This window comes from Argiope bruennichi, chromosome 5 (assembly GCF_947563725.1).
Source record: "Argiope bruennichi chromosome 5, qqArgBrue1.1, whole genome shotgun sequence".
NCBI lineage: Eukaryota > Metazoa > Arthropoda > Arachnida > Araneae > Araneidae > Argiope > Argiope bruennichi.
The window spans coordinates 133,944,009-133,958,011 of NC_079155.1; the positions used below are offsets into that span (position 1 = coordinate 133,944,009).

A 14,003-nucleotide genomic window follows, 5' to 3' on the forward strand; every position below is an offset into this window, starting at 1 on the left:
GAAACTTATTATTTTCCAAACAAGCATTTGCCGCGAAAGTCATCGAAACTGTCGGCAATTTAAAATTGCTTCATTAGTGTGTTTGCTTGAGCCAAAAGTTCTGTCGAGATGCAAATCCAAGGCTGGGAAGGAGTTTCTAACGTAATTCATGTTAGAAGCTTTGCATTTGTAGCACCACTGATTTCATATTCGGAAAAAATATCAGCAGACTGGAATGTTGAAAAAAGAATCCAATCTTTCTACTTAAATGAAACTTGTTTTTCATCGCTACTGATTTTGCTTCAAGATGACGCCACAACACATCGACTGTTTTTCCCATTCTATAAATGTGGTACAGTGAGAGAACTTGATTCGGCGAATGCCATCATTCACGTAGCGACTTAGTATATATCCGAAATATCTGCAAAATACTTTACGTTTGAAAGTGTAAGTTAAAAATTTAGCGTGTACTGTGAATCTTGAATAATTTTTTGTTTCTTAGAAACAACTTTTTTGTATGAAAGTAACAAAAGCATTTTTATTTTGAAATATAGGTAGCCCCTTCGACCACCAGATGTTTGCTTGCCAATATCTGTTTTGTCAATTTTTATTTCATACTAGCCGCCTTTGGCGACCAGCCGGTTCGCCAACCTGAATGTTCGTTAAAATTTTAATAATTAAATATTTTATGCAATTCCTACTTTAATAGCTTCTTCATCAAAATATTTTAAAGCTTCAGATTTTGATTGTCATATAATTCACTCATAATATTATAAAGGCCTTCAGTCATAACGTAATATGTATCTCTCTAATTTTCTCTTAGCTCCCGTAGAATTTATGTTTTAAATTAAAGTGGAAAGGATTAATCTGCAATGAATATAATAATATTTTTTACTGAAACAAAGCATTTTTTTATAATATGCTTACTGAAAACTGAGTCACTGAGCGTTTAAACTTTATGGGTACTAAAGAATATCTTTCTTAATTTATGTAAAATCTCAAGAAATTGTCAACAAAATTTTCTAAGATTCATCATGAGCAGATAGATTAATAAACAATGTTTAATTTTAAATGCATCAAACACTATCGGTTGAAAACAGGTTAAAAAAAACTACTTAAAAAACGATGTACTTAAAACTATAAGCATATGCAAGAAAATATATAACTAACATAAATACAATTTAATTACAAAAGCATACAACTAACCTAAAAATAATTTAAATCCAGTGCACATCCGTTGTTAATAGATGTCAATAATCAGAGCACAATGCGCATGCGTGAATTTTCAACGCCAGTTACGGTAACGCAAATGCATGGATTTTTATACGCCAGTTAGGGTTAGAAATTTTTAATTTCCTTTATTCTGTCTTATTTTAATTCAAAGGTACTTCAGAATGAATCCGAAAGGTCGAATAATTAACAATGTTTAATTTTAAATGCATCAAACGTTAAGAAAATAAACAGAATCGTTTGAAATAATCGGTCGAAAAATGTTAAGCTTAGCCTCATTAGTGTGGGGAAAAAATACTGAAGCCCTACTCATTTGGCGGTGGGGAAATGAAGATTTTTTTGGAGGGAAAGTTAATTTTTAATTAATAATTAAAATTCTAATTAAAAAATAAAAAAGGGACCCCAGGTGTACATTTTTGACCTCCAAGGTATACATCTACCACATTTGGTAGCTGTAGGTCAAACGGTCTGGCCTGTAGAGCGCCAACACACACACACACATTGAGCTTTATTATAAGTATAGATAATTCTACTAATGGTCATATGTAGGTCATAAGAAATACATATCAAATCAGTGCATCCTTCTTTCAACCAATGTCCATTTTCATTAAGCATTCTCTGCGGGGAATAATTTTGAAATTGTTTGCCAATCTCAAACATTAAAATATCTAGTGTAATATTTGGCTGATTTTTTTTTTGTATGAAAGTTCTCGATCTTTGGATGAAGTGGATATTTTATGTTAAACGTTTATTACGGGTTCATTATTAACTCTTTAAATGAACAAAATTAAATGACACGATAAATTAAGAAAAAGAACACAACTGGTTTATATTTTTCTTCAAAACAATTATCTCCGTTGTTGCTGGACAACCAGTGTTGCTATCTTACAAAAATTAAAATGTACAGAAATTAAAAATAAGATGAAGAAGAAAACATAGAGGACGCTACATAACCCCTTCCCAGTGAAAACGATTAGGAGACATAATCCTTTAAATGGGATGGAAACTTGACTGTCCTTCCACTGCGTGTGGTATGGTTGAGATTGACCGGCGTTGAAATTTTCTTCCGCGGTTCGCACTGGGTGTGAAGATTCGGATAATCCATGTGCCTGTGGGATTCAAGAGGCTGCTCATCATTGTCTTTTATGGTCAAACATGGTTTCAGTCTATCAATTGAAATTCTTTTGACAGTTCCATTAATTTCAATGTCAAAATACTTTGGTGCTCGGTGTTTGACAACATAAGGTCCAAGATAAATTGGTTGCAAAAATGAAGTGGTCGCGTTATTGTAGACGAAAACATGCGAGCAATTCAAAAGGTGTTTTAAAACGAATACGGTTGTATTGCCATGGGTAGTCATTGCAGAGGTTTCATGCTAAGGATAATACTTTGAAGCCTTTGCACGAATTCTGAGTGTGTGATATTAGGGATCGTAGTGACGAATTCTCCGGGTAAACAGAGGGGACTTCCGTAAAGAAGCTCAGCTGAAGAGTGTCCTATATCTTCTTTTAGTGCCGAACATAATCCGAGAAGAACCAAAGGTAAAACGCCACACAATCAATCCGTTCCATTGTGGATGATATGCTGCTGTTCTGGATTTTTGAAAATCGAAGTATTTGCTCAAAGATGAGAATAGTTGACTTTCAAACTGACCTCCTTGATCAGACGTTATACGCTGCGGTATTCCAAAACGAGATATCCAGGTTGTAATCATGCCCTTTGCAACTGTTTGATATGATTGATCCGTCATGGGAAGGGTTTCAACCCATCTTGAAAAACAATCAATTATCGTTAGTAAGTATCTGAAACCTTGGCGTGAAGGCAAAGGTCAAACAGTATCAATATGAACGTGTTGAAAACGTTCTGGTGGAACCTTGAAGTCCATAAGAACTGACTTTGTATGTCTTTGAACCTTAGATAGTTGGCATTCCATGCATTCCCTACACCAGCGTTTCTCAACCTTTCAGTATTTGCGGCCCAGTTTTCAATCATAATTTTCATCGAGCCCCCCGCTTACAATAAAACGTATGCAACAATAATGTATATTGAGTATTTTGGATTCTGTTTTTAAATTATTTTTTAACTAACTGCCAAAACAAGAGTAAAAGCGAGACAACGTTGGCGAGAAACCACATCTTGCATTTTGGACAAGCGGGCGGTGAATAGATGAAGCGAATGAAAGCGGAGAAAATTTAAATATTATATTTGAAATGAAAGCCAAACAGGGAGATAACGTTAAAAGAATATGAAAGTAGAAAAATTCATTAATGAAAATTAACCTAGACGGGGTGAGCTAAATTTAAAAACTGGGAATACATTTTTTCGAATAATAAAAGAAATAAAACAGAAGCATGACTAAAGAAAAGAGAAAAAAAATAAGTAATGTTTGTGGAAGAGAATCCACACGACCGATGCCGTCTCGAGCATGCGCGGAGCAAATGTTTTCTCATAGAAAGAAGGAAAATGTTCGATAACGCAAGTTTCAATTCCAGCCAGTCTCATTCGAGTCGATCCTTTTACCGCTATCGAATCTATAGTGAATGTGTATGTTATATATGTTTTCGTGTTAATTTCAATTCATCATTTTAAATATTCATGGCAGTTGATTTATGCAGACTCATGGATAAATTTTTAAGCGGAAGTAAGCAAGCATTAGACGATAGTCAAGCATCAACAAGTACACTGACGAGCGTGGTTCCGGAAATAAAATCAAGAAAATATTCTCAAGAATACTTAAATTTTGGGTTTACCAGTGCTGAAGTAAATGAAGAAGAAAGGCCCCTGTGTATCATTTGCTCAAAAATGCTGGCCGCATGAATGAATGAAACCTAATAAACGTAAACGACATTTGGAAAAACTTCATAGTGAGTACGTCAACAAATCCACAGAATTCTTCGAATTAAAATTAAAATCACATAAAAAGTAAAAATCATTTTTAAAGAAACTTTGTCTGTGAATAAAAAAGCTTTAATTGCATCTTACAAACTTCATATAAAATTGCCAGATGTAAAAATCCTCACACCATTGGTGAAGAGCTTATTTTGCCAGCGCAGTTGAGATTGTAGAAACTATGTTTGGAGATAGTTTTTCAAAACAATTGCAGTCCATACCTCTTTCAAATGATACTGTTGCTCGTCGAATTGGCGATGTAGCCGAAGATATACAGTGTGAGCTTATCTCGAAGTTGCGTGACAAATTTTTTTCAGTACAGCTTGGTGAAGCAACAGATAGTAATAAAGTAGATAGTAATTTAATTGCCTATGTTCGAATTTGTGATAATATGTCAGTAGTAGAACTACTTTTCTGCAAACCAATAGAACTCAAAACATCAGCGCTCGCATTATTTGCTATTTTAAATGATTTTATGAACGAGGCAAACATAGAATGGAAAAATTGCGTCGGAATATGCACCGATGGTGCTTGTTCAATGTCCGGAAGATTCCAAGGTATACAAGCACTTGTGAAACAGAAATCGCCTCAGTGCACACATTGCATGATCTACAGAGAAGCTTTGGCTTCGAAAGCAATGAGTCCTGGTCTGAATATTGTGTTAACTATGGTTGTAATCGTAATAAAATATATGAAAATGAGACCCCTGAAATCGAGAATCTTTTCCGCACTTTGTAAAGACATGGGTTCAGTACATTCAGCTTCACTATTTTATTGCTGGGCAAGATGGTCATCACGTGCGAAATTTTTGCAACGTCTTTATGAATAAAGAGAAGAAATCGCCATTTTCCTAGAAGAAGAAAACAGACCGGAGGCCGAGAATTTTCGCGATGGTTTATTTGTGATGAAACTGAGGTACTCGGTTGACATATTCGAGAAATTAAATAACTTGAATACACATACAAATAGACATGTGCAAATAGACATGTGTTGGATTCGAGCTATGATAAAGTTAATGCTTTTTGTAAAAAATAAGAATTGTGGAGCAGAAATTTAAAGCAAAAAACCTAACAATGTTTGCAAATGTGGATGAGTGTACAAAAACTTACAAGGCTGAAGAAGAACATGTAAAAGTTGTTTTTGTAACCATAGAAAATCTTTTAGCCATGCTGGCAAAGAATTTAAAAAAGTATTTTCTTGCTGACGACAAACTGATAGCAAGTTACGAGTGGGTTAGGGATACATTTCATAAGACTCCCGAAGGACTCTCAATTGATGAGGAAGAAAAATTCATAAACGTTACGACAAGTGGCGAAACTAAAAGACAATTTAGTAATAAATCACTATTTGAATTTCGGGTAGGAGTAAAGATGATTTTTCTGCACTAAAAACAAGGGCATTTCATATTCTATTACCAACATCTTACCTTTGTGAAACTGGATTTTCTGCTGTGGCTTTTTTGAAGACGAAATATAGAAACAGAACTGAGAATGGCTATTTCTAATACTAAGCCTTCCTTCGAAAAACTTTGCTTTGCAAGACAGGCCCAAGAAAATCAATAATAATTATTAAATTTGTTTTTAATTTAGTATGTTTTGACTAAGTAAATATTGATTTAGTAAGTTGCTTTACTTTAATAAGTTATTAAATATATCGAAATGTATTTTGTTTTCTATATGTATGTGTGCTTTCCTTTCAGTCAGTTAATCAATTTTTCAAAATAACATTTTCTCTTGGATATTCTCGCGCCCCCCTCTAGTGTGCTCGCGCCTCCCTAGGGGGGCGCGCCCCACAGGTTGAGAATCGCTGCCCTACACCAAAACTGACAATCTTTATTGATATTTGGCCATATCAATCTTTTAGTGATTAATTTTCTCGTGCTTCTAATTCCGTTATGATATAAGGTATGAATAAAAGAAAATTTCTGTCTGCGAAATTTCATGGGGATGTATGGGAGGTTACTGTTGGTGGAGACATCACAATGAATCGATTTGTCGATATGGGAATATGAACCATTCTCAACCTTTTAAATTGTTAAATCTTCATCATCTTCAAATTCTGCAATAGCTGCGTAATCAATTGGAGATGGCGTGGAAATGGTATCAATTCTGGAAAGAGCATCTGCGACAACGTTTTCTTCTCCCTTGAAACGAATATTCGTTGAAAATTGAGAAATATAACTCAATTGTCTTGCTTGTCTGCGAGAGGCTTAGTCTAAATTTTGTTGAAAAGTGAAGATGATAGGTTTGTGGCCCGTGTATATGTTGAAAGATCTTCCCTATAATATGTATCTAAAATGCTTTATTGCTGTGTAGATGGACAAGAGCTCTCGATCATATGCTCTGTACTTTCTATGTGTGTCAATTAAGGATCGTGGGAAGAAACTTAATGGACGCGCCTCTCCCTTGTAAATTTGATGAATGGCAGCCCCAATAGCTGTATCTGAAGCATCGCATGTGAGAGATATAGTAGCATCAGTTGAGAAATGAACCAGCATCACAGCGTCAAAAAGTGCATTTTTGAGGTTTTTGAATGCATTGCGTGAATCTTCGGCCCATGTCAACGGTATTTTACTATTTTTTGCATCTTTCACCGAGCAATGAGGTTAGAGGTTGTTGAAGCTTGGCACACTTTGGGATGAAGCGGTGTTAAAAATTGATCAGCGCTAAGAAAACCTGCGCAAGCTGGTGGATGATGTTGGTTCGGGTATGTTTTGTAAGACATCAACTTCCGCCGGAAGAGGTCTTATTCCTTCAGTTGTGATTTCATACCCCAAATAATTAAGTTTAGAAGTGCCAAAAATACATTTTGCAATATTGATGCATAAACGTTTAACCTTTGAAAAACCGTGTATAAATACTTACGGTGTGACTCTTCGTCTGGTCTAGTATGTCATCTAAATATAAAGTCTAATCCTGATAATACCGTATTCATGAATCGTTGAAATGTCTCTGCCACGTCGCGTAAACCAAATGTCATGAATGGGAATTCAAATAGCCCAAAAGGAGTTATAATGGCTGTTTTGGGGGTGTCGCTTTCGTGCACTGGAATTTAGTGATAAGCTCTAATTAATTGAATGGATGAAAAAATTTTCTTTCCATGTAGCGTATAGCGACAGTCGATCAGAAACGGTAGAGGACAGCGATCGGGAATGGTGATATTATCAAGGGTCCTGTAATCTCAACATGGTCTCCAATCACTTGATTTCTTGAGGGTGAGATGTAGACTTTCTGCTTCATTTAACTGGCCGAACAACTTTTTGATGGTCTGCAAAGACCTTGTTGCAATATAAACTCAAATTCAGCTTTTGCTGCTTTTAATTTTTCGGCTGAGAGTCTTCTGACCCTGGCCGCAACTGGGGCCCCTTTAGTTTGAATGAAATGTTCAATATTATGACTTTTGATTTTATTATTGACGAGTGTTGACCGTAAAAGATCTGGAAATTGTTTGAGAATTACTTCGTAAAGACTCTGCACTGCATGAAGCATTGGTGAAACGACACCGCAGGAGAGGTCATCAACAGAGGACAATGAAGTGAGGCCATAAATCAATTTGCTATTTTAGCTGTCAACAAAAAGGGGAAAGTGAGACAGAAAGTCAATACCTATTATTTGTTTATTGACATCAGCTATCACAAATGCTCTTCTCAGTACCAGATCCAATTTTAGCAACTTTTGCCCATAAGTCTTAATTTTGGTTCCATTTGCAGCAAAGATTTACAGCTTTGCAACAGCTCTTTCTTTTTTGGTAATGGTGGAATGACGGAAATTTCGGCGCCAGTATCGATTAAAAATTGGATGGCGCTCTCCTTGTCACGAATAAAAAAACGACAAATCTCGACCCCTTGGCTCTCTGTCGTCTGCGAGAGTCAGGGATTTAGTTTTCCTGTGAGTGAACGTTGGTTTTGTTAGACCAACTGTAAGGATTATTGCATTTTTAAGCCTTATCGCCAAACCTTGAATGATAATAACATATACTTTCATTTCCGCTACTACGCCTTTTAGTAGAATTACTTCTAGAGCGGCATCTGAACTGTTAGAATCTGTCTAGAATAATGTATTTTATTCAGTTCATTAACTTGTAGGGATAACTCTGAAATCTGCTCTTGTAGTTTAACTAAAACATTGTCATCTCTAGAGCAAGCTACAGTGGCTTTCTGGTGAGACGTGAATTTTATTTCGCACATTCCATCTGCCATTGCCGCCAATTTGGCTAAATCATTGCCACTGATGGATAAAAGGCTCGAGATTTCCGTGGGTAATCTTTGAAGCCAAAGAGTTTTCAGAAAAGCTTCACTTACTTTATCTGAAGCTAAATTCTTCATTTTACATAACAACTGTGAAAGTTTTCTATCACCCAATTCCACCTCAGTTCATAACTTTTGGGTCTTTTGCGTTTCGGTTTCTGCGAAGAGGGAAACTAGTCTGTCTTTAATAGTCACGTACTTGTTGTCCCTTGGTGGATTGGTCAGAATGTGATAATATTTGAGCATCAATGGAACTCACGACATAAACGTATTTTGTTTGATCCGTCATAATTGCTGCATTTCGAAATTGAGCTTAAAATTGAAGAAACCATATTTTTGGGTTCGGTTTCCTAAACGCTGGCTCTTTAATGCTAACTTTAGCGATCGATATTGCAGCGTCGCTTTCGTTTTTGTCTTTGTCTACCATTTTCCATTCTTGAGTATCAAGTCCAGTAGTCACCGATGAAGTGAATATTTTATGTTAAAAGTTTATTGCGGGTAAAATGTTAACTCTTTAAATGACACGATGACTTACGAAAAAGAACACAACTGAATTATTTTTTTTATCAAAACAATTGTGGTGAAATCTTATAAGCCATTAACAGCTACGCTACACGGGCAATTGCTTTTATATTGTGGTCATGTTACTGGGCTGCGAACCACAATGTCCCAGGTACTATGCTCGCTCAATTCAATCCGCCACACAATTACATCTGTTGTTGCTGGACAACCAATGTTGCCGTCTTACAAAAATTAAACTGCACAGAAATTAAAAATAAGATGAAGAGAAAAACGTAGAGGACGCTACATAGATACATTGACCATCTCTGTAACGTATCATTCATTTCTATCTCCATTTTCGGGAGATATTGCTAAATAAAACTTAAGCTCAGCCTTAACATTTAGATTGATATCTTTAATTTTTGTCCCAATTACACTTTTTGTGACACTATAAAGGTATGTTACCAATCTATCACTATTATTCAGTAATAATTTAAAATGGAATTTTCTTTCGATTTGATAAAATACATTTCTTTGACTCTATTAAAGCCCTTATACGGACGCCGAAGATGGCTACCATTAATATGAAGATAATAGCAGATTTTGGAATATAATTTTATTATCTTATGGATAGTTGCAAAATATTCATCTTCAGATTTAAAAGTATAAAGTTGGTTTCACTCAGGGTTTAGTCACGATTTTATTAGCAGCTCTCATTTTTCACAGCTCAGTCGTACTGGCATAAAAATGGAATTATTTATTTTTCCGTCCTCACGTCGTGTTTGAATATTTGGCGCATGCTCAAAGATGAGATTCGCGCAGAGAGATTGACTTCGCCACATTAACAAGAATTTTTCAGCGTGGCAGTCAATTTTGATGAACTGGAGCTTAAATGAGTGAATATATATTACAACACAGACTGACTGTCGTTTGAATGTCGAAAGGCTGCAGCGGAGAAATATCGAAGTAGTTGAGAGCTATTACTTTGTTGCGATAATGTGAGTGAAAGTTACTTAATATTAATGTAGACCATAATTTTTTTTTCACTTCCTAATTTTTTCAGCTGAACATTTATCATTTTACACACAAAATATTTTTTATTTCATTTAAAACATTTTTTTTTTCAAATGTAACTGTAGCTCTAAGATTGAGAATTGAGATAAAAACCTTAATTAAAATGAACACCCTGTATACGTGCAGAAAATTTAGATACATCATGATCTGCTAGTTGATTGGCTTTTAAATTAAACCTAAATTTGAAGGAAAAGTAACTGAACAGCAAAGATACAAAAGAAGTATCTTGGGAAATTAAGTTAAGCGTTTTGGGAAAATGCAATTCTTAAAGGATACATTTTGCATGTTTTTTTTTTTTTTTTTTTTTTTTTTTTTAAGGAATCGTGCAAGAACTAATCAGCTACTGCGTGAAGGGAAATGGCGGCTGCGATCAGAAATGCCAGGAAGGGGACACAGGACCCATCTGCTCCTGCTTCCAAGGTTATCGTCTCCAGCGGGACGGGAAAGCTTGCCAAGGTAGGATGAATATAGGTTTACTTGCAAATCAATTACTGGTGCAAATTTGTAACACACTTTAAATGTTCCGAAAACATCAACTAATTAAAAGTTGAAAAGAAAAAACAAGTCTCTTAGAAAGCCGGAAAATGAAAGTAGATTTCTTTTCTATGACGGAAAAAAACCCCATTCTTTCTCAACATTTCTTTGAGCTAGATAGCCCGTGTTCGAACTTGACATGGACTATCTAAGCTACAACATATCTCTCGGCGGGTCTCACTTGATCAAAATTATTCTTGGACATTCTTGTGTGTATTCAGTTTATCTTTACAAATGAGGGGTGAACTCTTTTCTTATTTATAAACCTGAGGGTACGTTTCTGATGTTCACTTTTTATCTTTGTCTTTTTGATAAAGGTGAAATTACTTTAGTTAATGTTCATGTAGATACAATGTACTTTAAAAATCGCCTGGAAGTTGAAAAATTTCTGGAAGACTTTTAACAAAAATAGTAATAAGTGCCGTTCAACGAAACATTAGCCTCCTTGTTTTCATATTATATACAAGCAACCAAAAATATAAGCATTATGTAATTAAAACCTATTATTGAAACAATCTAAAATTAAAATTATTTCGGAATCAAATTAAAGACTAAATGAAAAAAGAACAGAAAAAGCACCATTGTATTTAGAGAGCGCAAATGAATCTAGACAATTAGTAATAAAAACCAAGTTAATAGGAGAAAAAAAAGTATCAAATTAAACCAAATAAAATAAGAATCCGGCCTGAAGACTTTCTCAAGGGTCACCCTCAGGCAGAGATTCAAAATAGGGGATTTTTTCTGTGAGGAATTCAGACTAATTTGTCCAACAGTATTGGCTCCTCGTGAACCGAAAATCCCCTGAAATTAGACCTAAGACATACACCATTTTTACAGAAAAGAAACAAAACAATAAATTAAAAGAATACGACCACTAATAAGCAAAAATATAATAACATAAAATAAAATAACCATATAATAACTCTCATAACCAATTATGAAAGCAAAAAGGAAAAAAACATACCAGAAGCAGGCATATATATATATATATATATATATATATAAGCTGTCCCATTCTTGTATCCCGCGCCCTAAACTGTTTATGCTAACGCCATTCAAGGTAAAAGTAATTGGAGGGTTTCAGCGCCATCTATTGAGTTAATTAATATGCAAAGGAAAGTCTATTTTTATTTTAGGTAAAGGGTTAATCCCAAATCATTTCTTTCTTTTTTTTTTATTAAAAAATTAATATTTATATAGTAGTTTCTGGGAAATTCATTATTAGTTAAATTTTTAATGACATTATTTGTTACTTCAATATAGGAAATTTTGTTATTACAAACTCTTTTGATCCTGTTAAATCGTGAGAAAATTAGATTTTTGAAAATTTTAGAGTTTAGATTAGAATGATAATTTCACAGTTTCGTTATTTTAAAGTTGAATTCCTTTCTTTTATCTTAGATGCCAACTATTGTTTTATCATTAGCTATTTCGATTTTTAAATTCAGAACGGTCGCTCAAAAGTAAGTCTTCAATATACCTCCACCCGTTTATTAAATTATATATTTTTTTTTCTCATAGTAATATAGGAAAATATTAGATAAAGCACTTGAGAAAGCTGTTCCCATTGAAATGCCCTTTTTTGTTTTTATGAAAATTAATTCCATTAAAAACGTAATTTTCGGTAATATTAAAATTATATAATTTTAACCTGTTATTTTTAAGAATAACACCTTTCTTCTATATATTCGTCATATATAAAAGTAAACACATTTATTAATTTTTCATGATGTAAATTGGTGTATAAATTTTCAAAATCAAAAGTATTAAGTTTATTAATGTTGTTATCTTTAAGAAAATCCAAAACTTCTTTGTTACTATTAATTATAAAGTTATCTTCATCTTTGATTTTGTCCAGGATAATTTTTAGTATTTAAATTCGCCGTATTAAGTTTTTCGTATTATTATTCGCCGGATTTTTATTTTATTTGGTTTAATTTGATCCTATTTCTTTTTTCCCTATTAACTTTACTAATTATATATTTATTAATAATTATATATATGCGTGCGTGCGCGCGCGCGCGCGCGTGTGTGTGTGTGCGTGTTGTGTGTGTGTGTAAGCTTATTTTGGTTGAAGCACAATACAGGTTCGAAGACATTGAAGAGACATTTTACATTTTTAAACTAATTTTAATATCCATTACGGGAAAGCATAGTTATTTACAAGCATAAACAAGGCACTTCCGCCGCAGCTTGACACAAAAGCAGAAGTAAGGAAGGGAGAAACAAATGATCACTAATCTTATATAACATGGGATTTCCGTCCACGTGTCGATTGGATACTCGTGTTGACCTTTGACAAGGGCAACAAAGGGATCATTTTCACTTGATTGCGCAGTAATTTTTATACAGCCTCATACGTGGAATGGGATCAGGAAACAAGAGAACACTTTAGAATGACCCCAACCTGGGCCGAATTAGGCAAAATGTTTGGCAATTAATTTGGATTAAATTAGTTATTAAAATATAATTACAATTTTCTCCCCATCGCAAGACGTGCAAGTGCGTCGGAACCTTTGACACACAACCATACCTTACAGTAGTGTCAAAGTAAGAAGTTAAACTTAAAAGTATATTAAAAGTGACACTTCAGTTTCCCTTATCTTTACATAATACAGAAATCCCATTCATCATTTTATATTAAAAGCATATAAAGACTTATATTTATGAAAATAGTATATAAAAATCTTAATAATCAATAGTAATAACAAAATAATTAATAAATTAAACATTATATTGCACAAAGTTATTTTGACCATTTTTCTGTAAAAACTGAATTGATGAACTTAATTTAATGAAGCCAGTCTATGGTATATTGCCTATATTATTCTTAAATGCTAAGAAATCTGATTCAATAAGATTATTAAATTAGAAATTTAAATATTAAATTGTTAAATAAAATGTCAATATTGTTATGATTTCACCCAAATGAAATATCAATATAATTATGATTTTAAGTAAAGTATTTTAGCTGTAAATAAAAACATAAGATTCAAAACTTCAGGTAAAAAACTTGGATATGAAAATAAAACTTGCAAAATTGAATTATTTCATACTAACACTTGGAACTGAAACCATAAATATAAGATTCAAAAATATCTAATCAAAATCTTGGAAGTGGAAATAATATTTGTAAAACTGAATGGTTTCATATAAAACTTTTGGAAATGTAAATAAATGTAAAATTCGTGTATTTCAAATAAATCATTTGAAATGATAATAATAATTTCAAAATTCAAAAATATCAAATGAAAACTTGGAACTAAAAGTAATAAATGCAAGATTCAAAGATTTCAAACAAAACACTTGTAAATGAATGTAACAAACACAAGACTCAAAATACTCATATGATTAAGTGTTTGGGAAATAAAATATATAAAAAAATATTTGATAATTGAAGAAAAAAATCATTTGTATTTTGTAAAAAAAAAAAAAGTATTTGGACACAGTGATAATAGAGGGTAGCTTAATAACTGTCAGAGGTGTGAAAACTATCCCCGAGGTATTGACTACATTAGTCGTATTATCATGTGCCATTAATTATTAAGTA

The 14,003-nt window shown here is 33.5% G+C and overlaps 1 protein-coding gene across 1 annotated transcript in view; it reads left to right on the forward strand.

Moving 5' to 3' along the window:
• LOC129968987 (multiple epidermal growth factor-like domains protein 6) overlaps window positions 1–14,003 on the forward strand; it is a 442,865-nt gene that overhangs the window by 368,919 nt on the left and 59,943 nt on the right. The window contains exon 22 of the mRNA XM_056083379.1: window positions 10,238–10,375. Within this exon, the coding sequence (XP_055939354.1) occupies window positions 10,238–10,375 (138 nt within the window). The remainder of the gene's footprint in view (window positions 1–10,237; window positions 10,376–14,003) is intronic.